Source organism: Zeus faber (genome assembly GCF_960531495.2).
Source record: "Zeus faber genome assembly, chromosome: 10".
Taxonomy (NCBI): domain Eukaryota; kingdom Metazoa; phylum Chordata; class Actinopteri; order Zeiformes; family Zeidae; genus Zeus; species Zeus faber.
Window position 1 is genome coordinate 10,932,695 of NC_137199.1, and position 17,315 is coordinate 10,950,009.

The following is a 17,315-nucleotide window of genomic DNA, read 5'->3' on the forward strand; positions in this document are numbered from 1 at the left end:
ACCTAAACAATTGAAATAGGCGGTAACAATAACAAACGACAGAATGAAATATTAATGACAAGTGGCGAAATTAGACAGTAAAACTCAGTTAACTGTAAACAACACTTATAAAAATGTAAAAGAGGGACTAATCAGGGAAATAGGATCCCCCCCCCCCCCGGGCATTCTCGGCAGGAAACACCTGAAGGACTGGAGGGGTTGGAGGGAGACACTGACCAGCAGAACCACTGCGTCCGTGTCCCTGTGCCACTGAGCTTGCCCTGCGAACAAAACACAACACACGTCAACACCAGCGGTCGAGCGGGGCCGGCGCGGGCGGGTTTCTTTTGGGGACCGACGCGGCTCGACAAGGCGAGCGCTCCATGCCGAGGGTGGAGTCCTCGGTGGGACGCTCGGCGACGGAGCTCCACGACCCCCGTCCAGCCGCCTGCACCTTGACGTCGGAATCCAAAAAAAACAAAACAAACAAAGCTCACGAATCCGCATCTGCGGCCTTTAAGTTGGTAGCGTTTGCGACGTTTACATGTGTGCGATTTCAAAACATAAATAAGGGGGATTCCCCGTCCCCCCCATCCCAGGCTGTACTATAATGCCAGGGATTAGGGTTGGTCATTAACTTTCGATGGAAATGTTAATTGGGTGGAGAAAGTGTTTACAAGGGGGGGGGGGGGGGTGTTAACTTCAGCTGCATTTTTCTTGTTGTATATATTGATTTCTTACCGTTTTAATACCACACCCAAAGTTTACTTGAAGGAAACCACGAAAGTGGAACCGATCGCCGAGACCGGACCTGTTACCGTTAGCTACAAAACTTACGACCGCCAATGCTAAGCACCAGTCTTCAACCATTTAAATTAGCGACAAAGTCGAAACGTTTGCTTTCCCCACACTGGATAGTCCGTGTCGGGGCGGCACATTCTATTTACTCACACAAAGGCGCGGCGGAGTGCAGATCACTTTCAGCGAACTCGCTAAACTTTTTGACGGGGAGCGGAGCCAGCGCCAAGCTAGCCAAGCTAAGCTACCCAAACAACGTTGCGATTCGGCCCTTTCAAGAACGACCACGGCGATTAAAACGCCGGAGCCGCGGCGGGCGGGGGCCGGGGGGACTCGCGAAGAACGCACGTTCGCCGGGCTCCGCGGCCGCAGATAGCGGTTTCAATCCTCCGCCGCAACTAATGGGATGTTAGCGTCGACGCTAACGCTAGCTAGCCGACGTCGTTACGCTAGCGTGTGCGTGCGTGCGCGCGCGCATGTGTGTGTGTGTGTGTGTGTGTGTGTGTGTGTGTGTGTGTGTGTGTGTGGGGAGGGGGGGTGGTGGTGGTGTTGGTGGTGGCGAGAGGGGTGGGGGCGCGGGCGGAGGGATATCCAACGTTTAAACGCGTTACATTCGCTTTAAAAGCTGCGGAGGGGACGTGGGTAACGCGGCCGAGCGTGTCCGGGGCGCACCGGGCGACCGCGTCGTGCGGAAATAAACGGCGGATTGTTTACCCCGATGGAACCGTTGGCGGAGCGCGGAGACGGTGTGCGTGTGTCGGCGGTGCTGCTCCCTCTCTCCCGATCGGCCATGAAAGCGGAGGAGAAAAAAGAGAAAAGGAAGTCGCTGCTGCCGCCGCTGGACCAAGGTCAGAGACGGTGGAGGAGAGCGCCCCCGCCTTCCAGGGCGGAATGGACCAATATACACATATACTAAGAAATATATATATATATATATATATATATATATATATATATATATACACACCCTAAAAATATATACTAATATATATACCCCCTTATATATAAGTATATACCCTAATAAATATATATTCAAATAAATATACATCCTAAGAAATATATATACTAAGAAATATATATATATATATATATATATATATATATATATACACACACCCTAAAAATATATACTAATATATATACCCCCTTATATATAAATACATAAATATATACCCTAATAAATATACATTCTGAAAAATATATATTCAAATAAATATACATCCTAAGAAATATATATACTAATAAATATACACCCTAATATATACAAATAAATACATATACTAATAAATATATCTCCTAGTAAATATATATATACACTAATAAACATATCCTAATATATATATATATATGTGTATATATATATATATATATATATATATATATATATATATATATATATATATATATATATATATATATATATATATATACACTTATGAATATACACCCTAATAAATATATATAAATACAATGATCCACAAATATTTACACCCTAATAAATATATATACTAATACATTTATATACCATACTGATATATATATATAAATATATATATATATATACCAAAAAAATATCTAATAAAAAATATACCCTAATAAATATATGTCCTTATAAATGTACATCCGAATACATACATATACTAATATGTAAATATACATCCTAATAAATATATATAAATACTACGATCCACAAATAAATATACACTAATAAATATACACCCTAATAAATATACCCTAATGAATATACACCCTAATAAATATGTATCTTAATAAATATACACCGTAAAAATATATATATCCTAGTATATATATATATATATATATATATATATATATCCTAATAAATATATATCCTTATAAATATACACCCTAATAAATACATATCCTAATAAATATACACCCTAATAATTATACAACCTAATAAATATGTATCCTACTAAATATACACCCTAATAAATATACATCCAAATTAATATACACCCTAATAAATACACCCCCTTATAAATATACACTGTAATAAATATATATACGAATAAATATACATCCTAATAAATATATATCGTAATACAACACACAGGGAAAGATGAGTAAATACTACGATCCACAAATATACATCCTAATAAAACACACAGGAAAAGATGAATAAATACTATGATCCACAAATATACATCCTTATAAAACACATGGGAAAAGATGAATAAATACTACGATCCACAGATAAATATCCTTATAAAACACATGGGAAAAGATGAATAAATACTACGATCCACAGATAACTATCCTAATAAAACACATGGTCAAAGATAAATAAATACTACGACCCACAAATATACATCCTAATACAACATGGGGAAAAGATGAATTAATGCTATGATCCAGAAATATATATCCCAATAAAACACACATGGGGCAAAAGATGAATAAATACTATGATCCACAAATATATATCCTAATAAAACACACATGGGGGAAAAGATGAATACATAATACGATCCAAAAATATACATATCCTAATAAAACACACAGGAAAAGATATTACTATACTAAAGATATTATAATACTATCCACAATTATCCATACTGTCCACAACTGAAGATGTGTTGTATAGGTGGAAACATCTCTTAAGTGGTCACCGCCAAACTCAACCCCATCCAAGAGGACTTCCCCAACCCCACTCAAGGCTGTTGTGCTGAATCGTTAGATATTGTAACATCTAGTTCTGGTAAGCATTCTGAATATCTGGATCAAACCAGTGACTGCTGCAAAGTTGACAACCAGGGAAAGACCTAGTGACGGCCTAGAGAGACTACTGGCAGGAGGGAGCAGACCCCACCGGGGCTGGCATGGGTTAGCTACCCATGTTGGCAGGATCCATCACTACATAGAGTTTTAGGATCCATCTAACTATGGCTACGAAAACTTCAAGAAGAAGGGATTTGGGTTGAGAAGCAAGAACCCGAGGTCATCGAAGGAACTATCAGCCAAGCACAAGTCCAGTAGACAACAAGAGATGGAAAGACTTGTGAAGGAAAGAGGGTATCTGAGAAAATGGTGGAAGAAAGCCACAGAATTCAAAAAGAAAGGACTTGAGGCACTACAGGGTGACATCAAGCAGCGCCTGGCAACACTGTGAAGGGCATAGTGCCTGAGGAAACGATGTAAGAAGAAGAAGAAGGAGTGAGTGAGGACTGCCTTCTACAAAGATCCTTACAAGTTCACCAAAAGCCTTTTTGTCAAGGAGAAAACCGGGACCCTTAAAGTACCAGGAAGGGAACTGGAGGGGCACCTGAGGGGGAACTATTCTGACAATCAGAGGTATGTGACAGCCACCATTCCAAACGACATGCCACCAATCCAAGCAACAGTATACCAGATGGCCACAGGGCCCTCTATGTGGAGCGAAGTTGAGAACAGTAAAGCGGGCAAGATCGGCATCAGCCCCTGGGTCCAACGGCGTTCCATATAGGGTCTATAAGAACATACCCGGCGTCCTGAGGTACCTCTGGAGGCTAAAGAAAGTGGCTTGGAGGAAAGAAATCATACCAAAGGCATGGCGAAGGGCGGGAGGGTTCCTGATTCCCAAGGAGCAGAACTCCCCAACCATCAACCAGTTCCGTCAGATCAGTCTTCTGAATGTGGAAGGAAAGATTTTCTTCAGGGTTGTGGCCAAAAGGCTCTCAGGTTTCTTGATGAAAAACAGCTTTGTCGACACCTCAGTGCAGAAGGCAGGGATAAGTGACTTTTCAGGTTGCAAACATGATCTGGCACCAGGTACAAACGGCCAAGAAGAAAAGAAAGACCTGCATGTGGTTTTCCTATATCTCGCCAATGCCTTTGGGTCTGTGCCGCATGAGATATTGTGGACGGCCTTCTATTTCTTCCAAGTTCCAGATGGCATAACAAAGCTAGTTAAAGCCTACTTCCAGGACCTCCAGTTCTGCGTCACAACACAGGATAGTACCACCGCCGGTCAACACCTTGAGATAGGTATAATGGCATGCTATACCATCTCTCCACTGGCTTCACCATGGCAATGGAGATGATCATACAAGCATCACATTGGGTGGTTGGAGGGGAACGTTTGAAGAGTGGCCTGTGTCTTCCTCCAATCAGGGTGGATATGGATGACATGACGACAAGAACAACAACAAAAGCATGCACCAAACGCTGCTGTATAAACTCCAGGAAAACATAAACTGGGCATTAATGGAGATTAAATCCAGCAAATCCCACACTCCATTGTCATGGGCCAGTTCGCCAATGATAAGTTCTGTATCAATGGTTAACCAATATCAACAATCTTGGAGAAGCCCATCAAAAGCCTTGGACGTTGGTACAATGCAGACCTCAAAGACGCAGAGCAGTTAGAACAACTCAGGCAGGATACTATCAGCGGCCTCAAACAAATCAACAGCACTGCTCATCCCGGGAAGTTCAGCTATGGTGCTTTCAATTTGGTCTGCTGCCCCAACTTATATGGCCAATTACAATCTACGAGGTCACAGTATCCCATGCCAATCGACTGGAGAGACTGGTGAATGCTCAAGTGAGGAAGCGGCTAGTGCTGCCAAGATGTCTCCGCAACATAGCAGCAACATTCTCTCTGCCAATCTTAAGCCTGGTGGAGGAGTACAAGTGTGCCAAAACAAGGCTGGACAAGACGCTCACAGTGTCCCAGGAGCTGTTGGTGAGTGGCGCTGCTTCCACCCTAGCAACAGGGAGGAAGTGGAAACCTGCTGCAGTAGTAGCAGAGGCAAAAGCTACCCTCAGACACTGCAACATAGTGGGGCAAGTCCAACATGGCAGAGGGGGCTTTGGGTTGGGAGCAACAACACCCACATGGCAAAAGGCTACTCCTAGTGAACGGCGCCACCAGGAGGAAGCAGCCAGATGTGCCAGAGCAGTCTCCTTAGCCCAGCAAGGCCATTGGTTGAAGTGGGATGGCATTGAGCGGAGGAGAATCACATGGAGCGAGCTCTGGAACATGGAAAATAACAGGCTTAGTATTATCATCAGAGCCACATATGATGTTCTCCCCTCCCCAACTAATTTACAACTATGGTTTGGAGTGGACCCAGCCTGTCTCCAGTGTGCAGCCCCGGCAACCCTTAAACACATCCTGGTGGGTTGCAAGAGCAGCCTAACCCAAGGAAGGTACACCTGGCGCCACAACCAAATGTTGAGGTGCTTGGCCTTAGCACTTGAGAACAAAAGAACTTCAACCACTGCCATCCCCCCAAAAGCCCAGACTACCTTCCCACAGCTGTCATCCTTCATCCGGGAAGGTGAGAAACAGCGGATCAACACCTCACCTCCAGACTCAGGCCCACTGAATACAGCCAGAGATTGGAAAATGCATGTGGACCTAAGTCAGAGACTCAACTTCCCACCAGAGATCGCAGTGACCAACCTGCTCCCAGATCTGGTCCTCTTGTCCAACTCCTGCCGCCGTGTCTTCATTGTTGAGCTGACGGTCCCTTGGGAAGAGGCCATCGATGAGGCATACCAAAGAAAAAAGCTCCTAAACACCAATTTAGCAGCTGAAGCAGAGGAGCAGAGATGGAACGTGAAGGTGCGTCCGGTGGAGGTGGGCTGCAGGGGCTTTGTAGCCAGGTCCATCACAGGGCTCCTGAAGGAGGTAGGCATCAGAGGGCAGGCCCAGCAGAAGGCAATCAAAGAACTTGCCACTGTCGCCGAAAGGAGCAGTCACTGGCTGTGGCTGAAACGAAAGGAGACAGCGTGGGCTGCCAAGTGACCACTTCGACACCGTGCGGCACACACCCAGGTCTGATCAGCCTGCGGTGGGCCTGCCTCGGCAGAGGGTGTCTTAAATAAAAGACCGTAACACCCGATAAAGCTGGGGTCCACAACTGAAGCCGTGTCGTATAGGTGGAAACATCTCAAAGTGGTCACCGCCAAACTCAACCCCACCCAAGAGGACTTCCCCAACCCCAGTCAAGGCTGTTGTGCTGAATCATTAGGGATTGTAACATCTAGTCCGAGTAAGCGTTCTGAAATACTGTGATCCACAAATATATATCCGAATAAAATACACACAGGGAAAAGATGAATAAATACTATGATCCACAAATATATATCTTAATAAAACACACAGGAGAAAAGATGAATAAATACTACAACTCACAAATATATATCCTAATAAAACACACAGGGGGAAAGATGAATAAATACTACGATCCACACATATATATCCTAATAAAACACACATGGGGAAAAGGATAAATAAATACTACGATCCACAAATATATATCCTAATAAAACACATGGTTGAAAAGATGAATAAATACTAAGATCCAACAAATATATATCCTAATAAAACACACATCGGGGAAAATAATATTTTTTCTTATAAATACTACGATCCACCAATATATATTCATATTAAAAATAAAATAAATTTAATATATTTACCATACCACAAATGAATACTATGACACACAAAGGTGTATTCACCTTTAAAAAAATATATATATATTTCTCCATTTCTCAACATGATATTTGTGTAACAAAAGACATGGTTCAGGTTAACCTTCCCCCAAGGATGCTGGAATTTTGGGAGGTATGGAGGTAACCGTTAGTTTAGATCTAAATGAGCACGACGAGGCTATATGGGCATCAGACAGGTAACAGTATTGTAATAACATAACAATTTAGACCTTCTCATCCATTGTTATAGTTGTCTGTATTAGTATATACGTATTTATTTATCCTGTACAGAATCCCATCTATATTTATACCCATAGCCAATACTACACTGAGCCCCTGCCACAGCTCTTTAATTGAATTGACCCTGTATATAGAATCACACTTTGCACATTCTGTATATTTCTATATACTTTTTTTTTTACTTGTATGAATATGTATGTATATGAAAATCAACACACAACAAATCTGTGTTGACGTTTGTTTCTTCTGACGATATCACCAATCTCCGCCAGCGGGTGTCGCCAACGCTGTTATGAATTACAGCTCCTGACAGAACGTTTATTTGTCATAGTTTTCATTATGCATTTTGGAAAAATAAAGACAGGGAATTGGGAAAAAAGTTCTAATAAACTTTATTTATAAGCAAAATTGTTAAAGAGGTTATCCATCTGCAACCCCCCCCACAACCTCCAAAAAAGGCCACCATTCCTCTACATCTCAACTGGCTTGTTTATCATGTATGACCTCACAGAACAGGCACAGCCATGGTTCAATACATCGTTATATTGTGCAACATTTCATCCCACTGCAGCATCGGTTTGGATATCGTCTACTATTGTAGTGCTTATGAAACTAATTTACATTGCATTTGTGCGAGTGGAGACCCCAAAGAGAACTCATTGTAATAATAAATTGCGATATATATATCTTTGCAATTCCGCTTCAGGCATGGGCCGTTCACACAAATTAAAAATATAACCGGAGGTTGAAAATGATTGCATTAATGCCCAAACAACTGAGCGTTCACCGGTGTAGTGAACAAAATGGAAGAGCAATCCTCTCCACTCCTATGGGAAAATAAGACATTTCACTGCATATATGCATGAACGTATGTGACAAATAAACATCTTGAAATCTAACGACAGTTTCCCCCTTGCAATTAAGGGGTATTCCAGGCATGACGGCAAGGCGGCATTGGAGCTTGAGAAGGGACACACACACACACACACACACACACACACACACACACACACACACACACACACACACACACACACACACACACACACACACACACACACACACACACACACACACACACACACAGTTGTGCATCAGGAGGGCAGCAGTCTCCCGGTAAGTCTGCCAGAGAGTGTGTGCATTTGGTCGACACGCGCCAGAGACACAGGAAACGTTGGGGGCGCCGTCAGTTCTCCTCTATCAGGTTCAGGTCCAGTTCCGTGCACTCTCTAGCATAGAAATATCCTCCATCTACCCCGGGTCCTTTTCTCAGGTGCTCCTCTTCTTCGCTCAGCGGCCCAATGCTGGTTCGTCCGAGGAAGTCTGCGGGGGAGAAGGTGGCGCAGCGCTCCTCCTTGGCGGGTTTGGCAACCGAACACATGCCGACGCCGATCTGCACAAGAGAGAAGCAACGTGTATCTGCTCATTGCCCAATTCCCAGACTCTATGCCTGTGATGTGTCGGTGCCACGTGGTCACACCAAAGTTATACATTTTGATTCTATTAAATAATATGTTTACTGGAGAGGCCTTGGTCACTTTGCTTAATTGAGGAGAAAAGCAAAATCTGATGTTAAACTGACAGAGCAAACACTCCGCTCTGAAACCCAATTCCCATTGCACCGGTGTAAGACAGGAATGTGGGATCAGTTCTGCTTCACAGATGGGGGTGGTGGTGGTGGTGGTGGTGGGGGGGGGGGGTGTCAGGGAACCAGAGGCCCACTTTTCACCAATGATCCTAACATAAACACCAGTGGGAAGAGAAAGAGGAGAGCTGAGGGTATAGGGGGTTGAGCCTGGTTATGCTGAGCTTGAGCTGTGGGGGGATGGGGTGCTGCTGGAAGGGCCTGCTGTTGCTCTCCAAGGACAGGACCTGGCAACGACAACTTCTAACACAGGACATCGTCCATGTGTTCATGAACGCATGCATACACTCCTTGTGTGTGCGAACATAGATAGTATGATCGTACTTCGTGCATTGCTCACCTGAGTCATCTTGCTGAAGTCCAGGCCTGGTCTGGAGCAGGGTAGAAGATCAGAGTCGTGGCGCCTCTTCAGGCGAGGCTTGCGCATGTCACAAGGCTGAGAGTGGCATCTCGGGAGGACCGGGCGCAGGATGCGCCTCGAAGAGGAGGGGGTGCTGCAGGCCGAGGTGGGGGACGGCGAGGGATCTGGATGGTCAGGGGTTAAAGCGGGAGCAGGGGAGAACCGGGGAGGCAGGAGCAACAGCGAGGTTTCCCGTATGTGCACGGGGGAGAGGGAGAAGCGCCGCTGCAGCAGCGAGCGAGAGGACGCCGGTGGGGCAGGGGAGGACGAGCAAGAGGAGGGCACAGGAAAGAAGGCAGAGCCGGCTCCCCTCAGCGTGTCGCAGGAGTCCCAGGGGAAGTTCCAGGGCATTGGGGAGTCGGAACTGAGCGCCAAGCTGAAGAAGGTGGGGCTAGAGGAGGAGTGCAGGGAGGAGGAGGTGACCGAAGAGCCGGAGCTGCAAGGCGGCAGAGAGCCAGCGCCGGATCCCAAAACGGACACGCCGCCACTTTGGCACCGCCGTTTGACGGGAGTCCAGACTTTGGAGGCGCTGGGACGCCAAGTCGAGTGGCAGCGAGAAAGGTCCCCTGGAACCGACAGGGAGCGGCAGTGGCGTTTTGGAGGTGGCGGCGGGGGAGGCGAGCCACGCAAGAGGAGGTCTGTAATGGAGGTGCCGGGGATTTGAGTTTGATGCCGAGGTTCTTCAACCTTCACCAGGAGCCCAACATGGTCCAGGGCAGAGGAGGCATTTTGGAGATGAGTCTTCGATGAGGGGTAGACCGCCCAACTTGTCCCTGAGGATACCAAGACAAGAGTCGAATGATGAGACCGGCTTCTCCTATCCACGCAAAGATGCTGAGCTCATTTCAATCTACTCGCCTGGGGCCGATCCACATGTGCTCCACGACACCGTAGGGCTAGAACCGACTGCAGGCAGTGACTGGAACACAAAGATCAGTCTCTTTGCCATACCTCAAATTCATATACCAGTTGAACATAATTTGTGTTGTGTTGTATCCGACCTACCGCACTCCCATTGAATGAGAACGCCTTGTGGTAGGGTTCCTCTAAACTCTGCTTGTGGAGCTGCTCTGTGATGAGAGTCACCATAGTTGTAGCCACGGCCCAGGAAAACTCATGAAGATTGGAGTGAAGGGGAACTTTATCCCCTTACAAGGTCATCTTCATCTCATCTAAGGAGGCAGATTGGTGGAGAGGGGACACGAAACCATGTGTGCAAGTGTCAAACTGGGTCCAAAAACCTTTAGACTTTAGCTCACTTGCCAGGTAAAGATGAAAAATAACTCAAGTCAGCAACAGTTCAGGTTATCAGATTTTGTTTAAACTAGTTAATGAATCACAGAAAATAAAGCAAAGGGTCTTCTGAATCAGTGATATCACCGTTATCGGGATTTGATTTCGGTATTCGTAGAGAAACTATATTGATTAGTAGCCAACCGTGAGTAATCAGCCAATTGCCACATACAGTTTATGAGTTTATGAGACTTAAAATGGAAAGAGTCCATTTGAATGAACTCTTAAACCTTACAGTCTTGTAGAACAATTCATATGCCAGTTTGTTGTAAGGCCAGTTTGCTTTATTTGTCCACAATCAACAAGCATGTATAGTGGACGGTAAGCAATCAAACATTGGTTCAAAAATGATTTGGGGTTATAGGACAAATATTTAAAAGTCACAATCTCAGAAAAGTCAGTGGCCATATTGGCCGGTGACCTTCGATAAGTTATCCGCCAAAGGCAATTCTGTCCACCCACATTGAGCACTTTGAGAGAGTGTTAATTTTCGGACTAAATACTGAAGCTGTTGTTTTGGATGTAATTTACTAGTAATGCCCTGAGCCAACCCCCTGATGCAGAGCTATAGGAAAATATAGCACCAGCCTCATGAGATGACACGAAAAGACATTGAGAGCAGTGCAGTTGCACTACATTAGAGAGTTCACATGGCTCACTAGAAAGTTTTTAGGTGGGGAGGGGAGGAGGAGGGGCGGGGGGGGGGGGGGGGTCCACTTCACATTCCATTCAGGAGACTAACACAACCTTATCTGAATAACAAAAAAAGGTAAAATAAACACGATACGCCAGTGTTTTCACAGTGGCATATGAAATCCCACATTAAAGGTTCGAGAGGATATCACATCAATTGAGGTAAAAATTGCCTTAAAGCAAAGGAAATGAGCCAATCTGCAACAGAGGGCCAAGGGAATAGGGAAGGGGGGTGAGGAAGAGAAGAATAGTGAATGTGTGAAAAATGAAGGGGGAGAGGGGCTGAAAGCATGCCTCATTCAATTTGCAAGAGAGACAAAGGGGAAAAGAACGTGGACAAGGGACTTTAAAGGACTCCGATTTTGCAGAGCAAGATAGCCAGCAGCCACAAAACCCCCACGGTACCCAAATGCAGAGTTCATAGTGCAGGGTAGGGAAAGGTTGCAAATACCACAGAGTTCCCCTTTTTAGTGTGATGGTTTACATAAACTAGACACACCCTGGGTCCCTGGCCCAAATACAACATCCTGGCAACGAAGCATAAACCTTTGCACTGTGCATCTCAAAAGAAAACTGAAAACGATCGTGAATAAACCGACCTCAAATAATAGGCCACGGCAGCAGAGTCATTTCACTCGAATGACAAAGCATGGGACAGGCAGCAGCATTTAACACTTGGTAGTTCTGGCCTGAGAGCCTCGCTCCAAAAAAGTGGGATTAATTGGAAATGTGGTACAGGGCTAAAAAGCAAGAAAAAAAAAGGCCTGTTATTAGCGGATCTACATCTACCCATTTTTTCCTTGACATGCGCCGACATTCCTTAACACGCACACAACACGCCTGATTCTAACCCTTCATTCGGTGAGCTTGCACCCTAAACAGAAACAAAACACAATCGCTCTCGCCCGATGTGAGATGGAGCCCGTTTTGCGTGGTTACTCGGTCTATGACGTTCAACGCGTCGAACCGTTACGTCTATTGCGTTTCGTGTTCTGGATGGTCTTCGGATGTGGCCCACCCAAAGCACGTCAACTCGCTAAATGAAATACCAGCTCAACCGCGAGACGGGTCCCAACCGAACACCGAGCAGCCACGGGAAGTCACGCCTGCCACGGACCCGGGTTGGACCACCGTTCGGAACGCACGGCGCGGACGAAAGTTGAGCGGCTAGCCGCCGGCGGCACACGTTTCCCCGGGACCGTCTTCGTTATCGCTCCAGCTAACCCCGCGTCCCGGCCTGTTTACTTCGGCCCGTCCGTGTTGTCACCGGCTAAGTCACAACGTTCTCGTTTAACAACACGTCGAGGCTACGGTCGCCGACCGTTAATGTCCCCCGTGACGGGAGGGGGGGGGGGGCGACGACCGAGGTGTCGACAGCTGCCGTTAGCGTGTCGTAGCGCCCGGCGGCTAACACCGCCCCGACGTGTTACCTGCGTTCCGGGTTCCCTTGGCAACCGCAAGCCGCACGGGAGATGGCCTTGCCCGCGTGCCCACAAAGTATTTATACTCTGCGGACGGACGATACCAACTCAAGGGGGGGGGGGGGGGGGACAACACGACGATGTCCGGAAAAACTACAACGTTTGGAGATTGAACAAAAAAAAACAAAAAAACAGTTGGGATTGTTAAAGGGCGTATTATTTATTGACCAGGGTGCGATTTGCGTACTTGTTTTCAACAGAAGAACAAAACAACAAGGCAACGCTGCATATGTCAAAACGATATGCACTTCCGTGTGCCGGGGACTCTCAATAAAGAAATAAAATACGAATATAAAAATAAAATTGTTTTGTTGAATATCGATTTTTTTTTTAATACATACGGTTAATATTATTAAAACGTTTTATTTAAAAAAAAAATTGATATTATACAATACAGAACCGGTAACGTTGGCGCATGCGTAGTGGAATGGACCAGTTGGACCTTGGAACCGCTTCTGGAAAATAAGTTATGCTTTGGTTATTGATTAGTTTATATTAGTTCATTCCGCAGCCATGTCCCTGGAGAAGTACTCAAAAGACGAGACTCTTTCAATGAGAAAGAAATTGATCGGGTACGTAAGAACAAGTGTCCTTCGTGTCACGCTCGTCGGCGTTGTTGGCGAAACACCATATGATCTGTTGTCCGTGCAGGCAGTCGTGTAAGCTGTTTTATTCGGACGATCCGGTGAAGATAGTGAAAGCCCGGGGACAGTACCTGTACGACGAGAACGGCGCCCGCTACCTGGACTGCATCAGCAACGTCCAGCACGGTACAGCCGCCGCCAGACTTCCACACCGTCCGCCTGGTGACGTGTCGTGGCGATCGGAGCGTTGCGTGTTGCAGTTGCGGACGTTGCCTGTCGTTCTCGATGTTGTTGCTGTTTTGCAGTGGGCCACTGTCACCCGGGCGTCACCCAAGCCGCGGCGGCTCAGATGGAAATCCTCAACACGAACTCGCGGTTCCTCCACGACAACATCGTGTCGTATGCGGAGCGGCTGTCCGCCACGCTGCCCGACAAGCTCTGCGTCTTCTACTTCGTTAACTCCGGGTGGGTTCTGCCACATAAACCTGATATAAACTGCCGCCGATTGTGTATATGTGTATATATACACACAGCATAACATCATACATTGATTAATTCATTATATATATTGCATTTTTATATTATATTATGTATATATTTTTTCTCTCTCCAGTTCTGAAGCCAATGATCTTGCCCTACGCTTGGCTCGGCAGTACACTCAGCATGAAGATGTCATTGTGCTTGACCAGTATGTTTACTCTTGTTTTCATTCAGCTGTAACATTTATGACCCGCAAACCCGAGGATCAGTTTCGATCTTCCTCTTCCGTTACAGTGCATACCACGGACACCTCATGTCCCTCATCGACATCAGTCCATACAAGTTTCGGAAACTGTCGGGACAAAAAGAATGGGTTCATGTGGTGCGTACACTCACCCCGCTGACCCAAATATTCCGAAAACCCCAGTAGTCCGAAAAATGTCCCATTGGACATGGGTCGACACCCTTACCCTGACTAACCCTAAAGCTAACTATCTCTAACCAGACATTTTTGGGCCATGGGGGGATTCGGAACAATGGGTCCCCCATCCCGCCATCATTCTAACCAAACAGGTGGAGAAACTGCAGACGCATTCAATGAGAAATGGTTGGATCTCATCCTGACAGGCACCCTTACCCGACACCTACAGGGGTCCATACAGGGAGGACCACCCGGACCCAGCCCAAGCGTATGCTGACGCTGTTAAGGATGCGATTGATGAGGCGCACAAGAAAGGTCGTAAGGTACGCCAATGAAACTGACTGAAGCCCGAGCAAAACCAACCCCCTCCAGTCTGGAGAACACCACAGATGTGAGATATTCTGTATCTGCGCCGACTTGTGCTCCCTAGATCTCGGCGTTCTTCGCTGAGTCCCTGCCAAGTGTAGGAGGACAAATCATCATGCCCCAAGGATATTCAGCTAAAGTTGCCGAGTGAGTAGTGGCTCCAACGTGACACGCCCTTCGAGGAGGACCGCCCTTCTTTTGCCTGGGCGTCAACTAATCGCCCCCCTTTCCCTCACCAGGTACGTGCGCTCGGCCGGGGGAGTGTTTGTGGCGGATGAGATACAGACTGGCTTTGGACGCGTTGGAAGTCACTTTTGGGCTTTTCAGCTGCAGGGGGAGGACTTTTGCCCAGACATAGTCACCATGGGCAAACCAATGGGCAACGGCCACCCCCTGGCCTGCTTGGCAACGACGGTAGAGATAGCCGAGGCCTTCACAGCCAACGGAGTAGAGTACTTCAACACGGTGACTGGGCTGCTATATTACATCTTATAAGACCATTTATCCACTTAACACTTAAGGCATTAGAAATTGGCAAGTACAACATAGATTAAATACCCATACATTTCAACAAGGATGCAAATTGTGCAACAACGGCGTATACCCAACATTCTATGCAGTTCGGTGGAAACCCGGTGTCCTGTGCCATTGGCTTGGCGGTCCTCGATGTGATCGAGAAGGAAGACCTAAGAGGGAACGCCTCTAGGGTGGGGGCACATTTCAAAAACCTGCTCATGGAGCTACAGAGCAAACATCAAATAGTTGGAGATGTCAGGTAAGGTTAGGCTTGAGGTACGTGGTAAGACTGCCCTTTTGAGATTTTGCTGTTAGTTGGAGTATGGTAATAGGGAAAAAACAAACAATACCTTCTGTAACCAAGATATTGCAGAACATTGCAGTCAGTTACAAACATTCACAAATGCAATTTTATTTCATCTGTACCCTATTCCACTATGTTCCAAGGTGTTTCAATGAAAATCTCCCTAAACAATTTTTTTTTCCATTTTGTTATGACTGATGCACACTTCCAAGCATTGGTACTTTGCTTCCCTTATCGGACACAACTCAAACACATTTTTCTTATCAGACCAAGTCATAAGTCTCCCTCCCTAGGGGCGCGGGGCTCTTCCTGGGCGTGGAACTGGTGACAGACAGAGAGAGCAGGACTCCAGCAATAGATGCCGCAGCAATGGTGGTGAAGAGGTGGGGGATTTAATGGGGAAAATTACCGCAAAAGTAATGAGTAGTGGTGGGGTGGTAGTTTGTTATGCAAGCCTAATCTGGTTTACATACAAAATGTTCATACATCCACCAACAAAACACAGATGTAATCAGATGGTCATACAATCTATAATTGTTTTATCCATCTTCCAAATCAGGTTAAAAGAGGAACGAATCTGTGTCAGCTTAGATGGCCCATGGGAAAATGTGGTCAAATTTAAACCCCCCATGTGCTTCAGCATGGAAGACGTAAAATTGGTGGTGGAAAACATGGACCTCATCCTCACGGGTAAGCAGGCGGAGTAACTGATAAAATGGTTACTGATTACTTCCCTGTTGTTTATTGCCACTTCAGTAGCCCATCATATGGTTATTTCCTCTCTTTTACCCCCCGCCCCCTCCTCATAGATATAGCTACCAACTCTATTTGATTGGAGAAATGAAGACATCTAAAGGTTTGTTAAACCTGTAGAAAAGATTTTTAATAGCATCAGACATGGTTAATTGGTCACATTCAGAAGGTTCAGAGGTAGAAATGTGAATACTTGATGCCTCAGTAGAACTCACCTACTGGTAAAGTGCGCTGCTCAAAAATGTTTCTATTCATTAACTTTGGCATTGTGACTCACTGGTACCAGGCACTGCTAGAAACCATACCCACCATATTTTAGGCTCTTTAAAACATTTTGGATAACACCAACAGATGATACTGTATTAAAGCACAGTTGTTAAAGATACTGTTGAATGCAAGTGGTGTTAAGGGCTTGAATCCATCAAATGTTGAATACTGCTTGTGGTTTAATGATGCTAATGTTATTAATGTGTCTCCTAGAAATAATTTGCCGTGACAGATGCGGACCCATCACATCATGCTACAACCAATTCAAGATCTGTTGGAAATGGGGAAAAGAAACCAACAAAAAGAAAAGGATTGGAACCGATGACAACTGCAGCAGATCACGATCAGCCACCTGGAAGACCGTCAACAAAAAACCACTCATTGAAACAGGGCTCATTTTCGTAGGTTATGAACAATAAAAACAACCTTTTTCAGATCAATCCCAGTCTCTTACCCACTGCATTTCACCCAAAATTACCAATCCAGGCCTCAGATGTCTCGGCGAAACGTTCGATCACTTACCGGAGCACTACATTAACCCTTGGGACTTGCACATAACACCCAAGCATTGCAGATAGACATGTAGTGGGACGAGTACTCAAACTTAACCATCGCACCTGCAGTACGATGCTGCAGCCTCCCAAGGAG

At 45.7% G+C, this 17,315-nt stretch overlaps 2 protein-coding genes across 3 annotated transcripts; one reads left to right on the forward strand and one right to left on the reverse strand.

Moving 5' to 3' along the window:
* The first annotated feature begins 1,454 nt into the window (after positions 1 to 1,454).
* LOC307235609 (5-phosphohydroxy-L-lysine phospho-lyase-like) lies at positions 1,455 to 17,281 on the forward strand. 2 transcript variants are annotated; one of them, XM_080007749.1, is made up of 13 exons: positions 1,455 to 1,625; positions 13,628 to 13,746; positions 13,866 to 14,025; positions 14,174 to 14,248; positions 14,335 to 14,422; positions 14,668 to 14,784; positions 14,892 to 14,974; positions 15,067 to 15,292; positions 15,448 to 15,602; positions 15,941 to 16,030; positions 16,207 to 16,337; positions 16,457 to 16,503; positions 16,881 to 17,281. In XM_080007749.1, the coding sequence occupies exons 3-12, from the start codon at positions 13,910 to 13,912 to the stop codon at positions 16,477 to 16,479; spliced, it is 1,104 nt and encodes a 367-aa protein (XP_079863875.1). In that variant the 5' UTR covers positions 1,455 to 1,625; positions 13,628 to 13,746; positions 13,866 to 13,909; the 3' UTR covers positions 16,480 to 16,503; positions 16,881 to 17,281. The 2 variants fall into 2 exon arrangements, with proteins under 2 accessions (XP_079863875.1, XP_079863874.1); XM_080007748.1 differs by lacking the exon at positions 1,455 to 1,625 and adding an exon at positions 13,405 to 13,548.
* Positions 7,840 to 12,964, reverse strand: LOC307235617 (protein FAM53C-like). Its single transcript, XM_080007759.1, has 5 exons — positions 12,926 to 12,964; positions 10,515 to 10,681; positions 10,368 to 10,428; positions 9,450 to 10,282; positions 7,840 to 8,857 (listed from the first exon to the last, which is right to left on the reverse strand). The coding sequence occupies exons 2-5, from the start codon at positions 10,596 to 10,598 to the stop codon at positions 8,651 to 8,653; spliced, it is 1,185 nt and encodes a 394-aa protein (XP_079863885.1). The 5' UTR covers positions 10,599 to 10,681; positions 12,926 to 12,964; the 3' UTR covers positions 7,840 to 8,650.
* Positions 17,282 to 17,315: the final 34 nt, after the last annotated feature.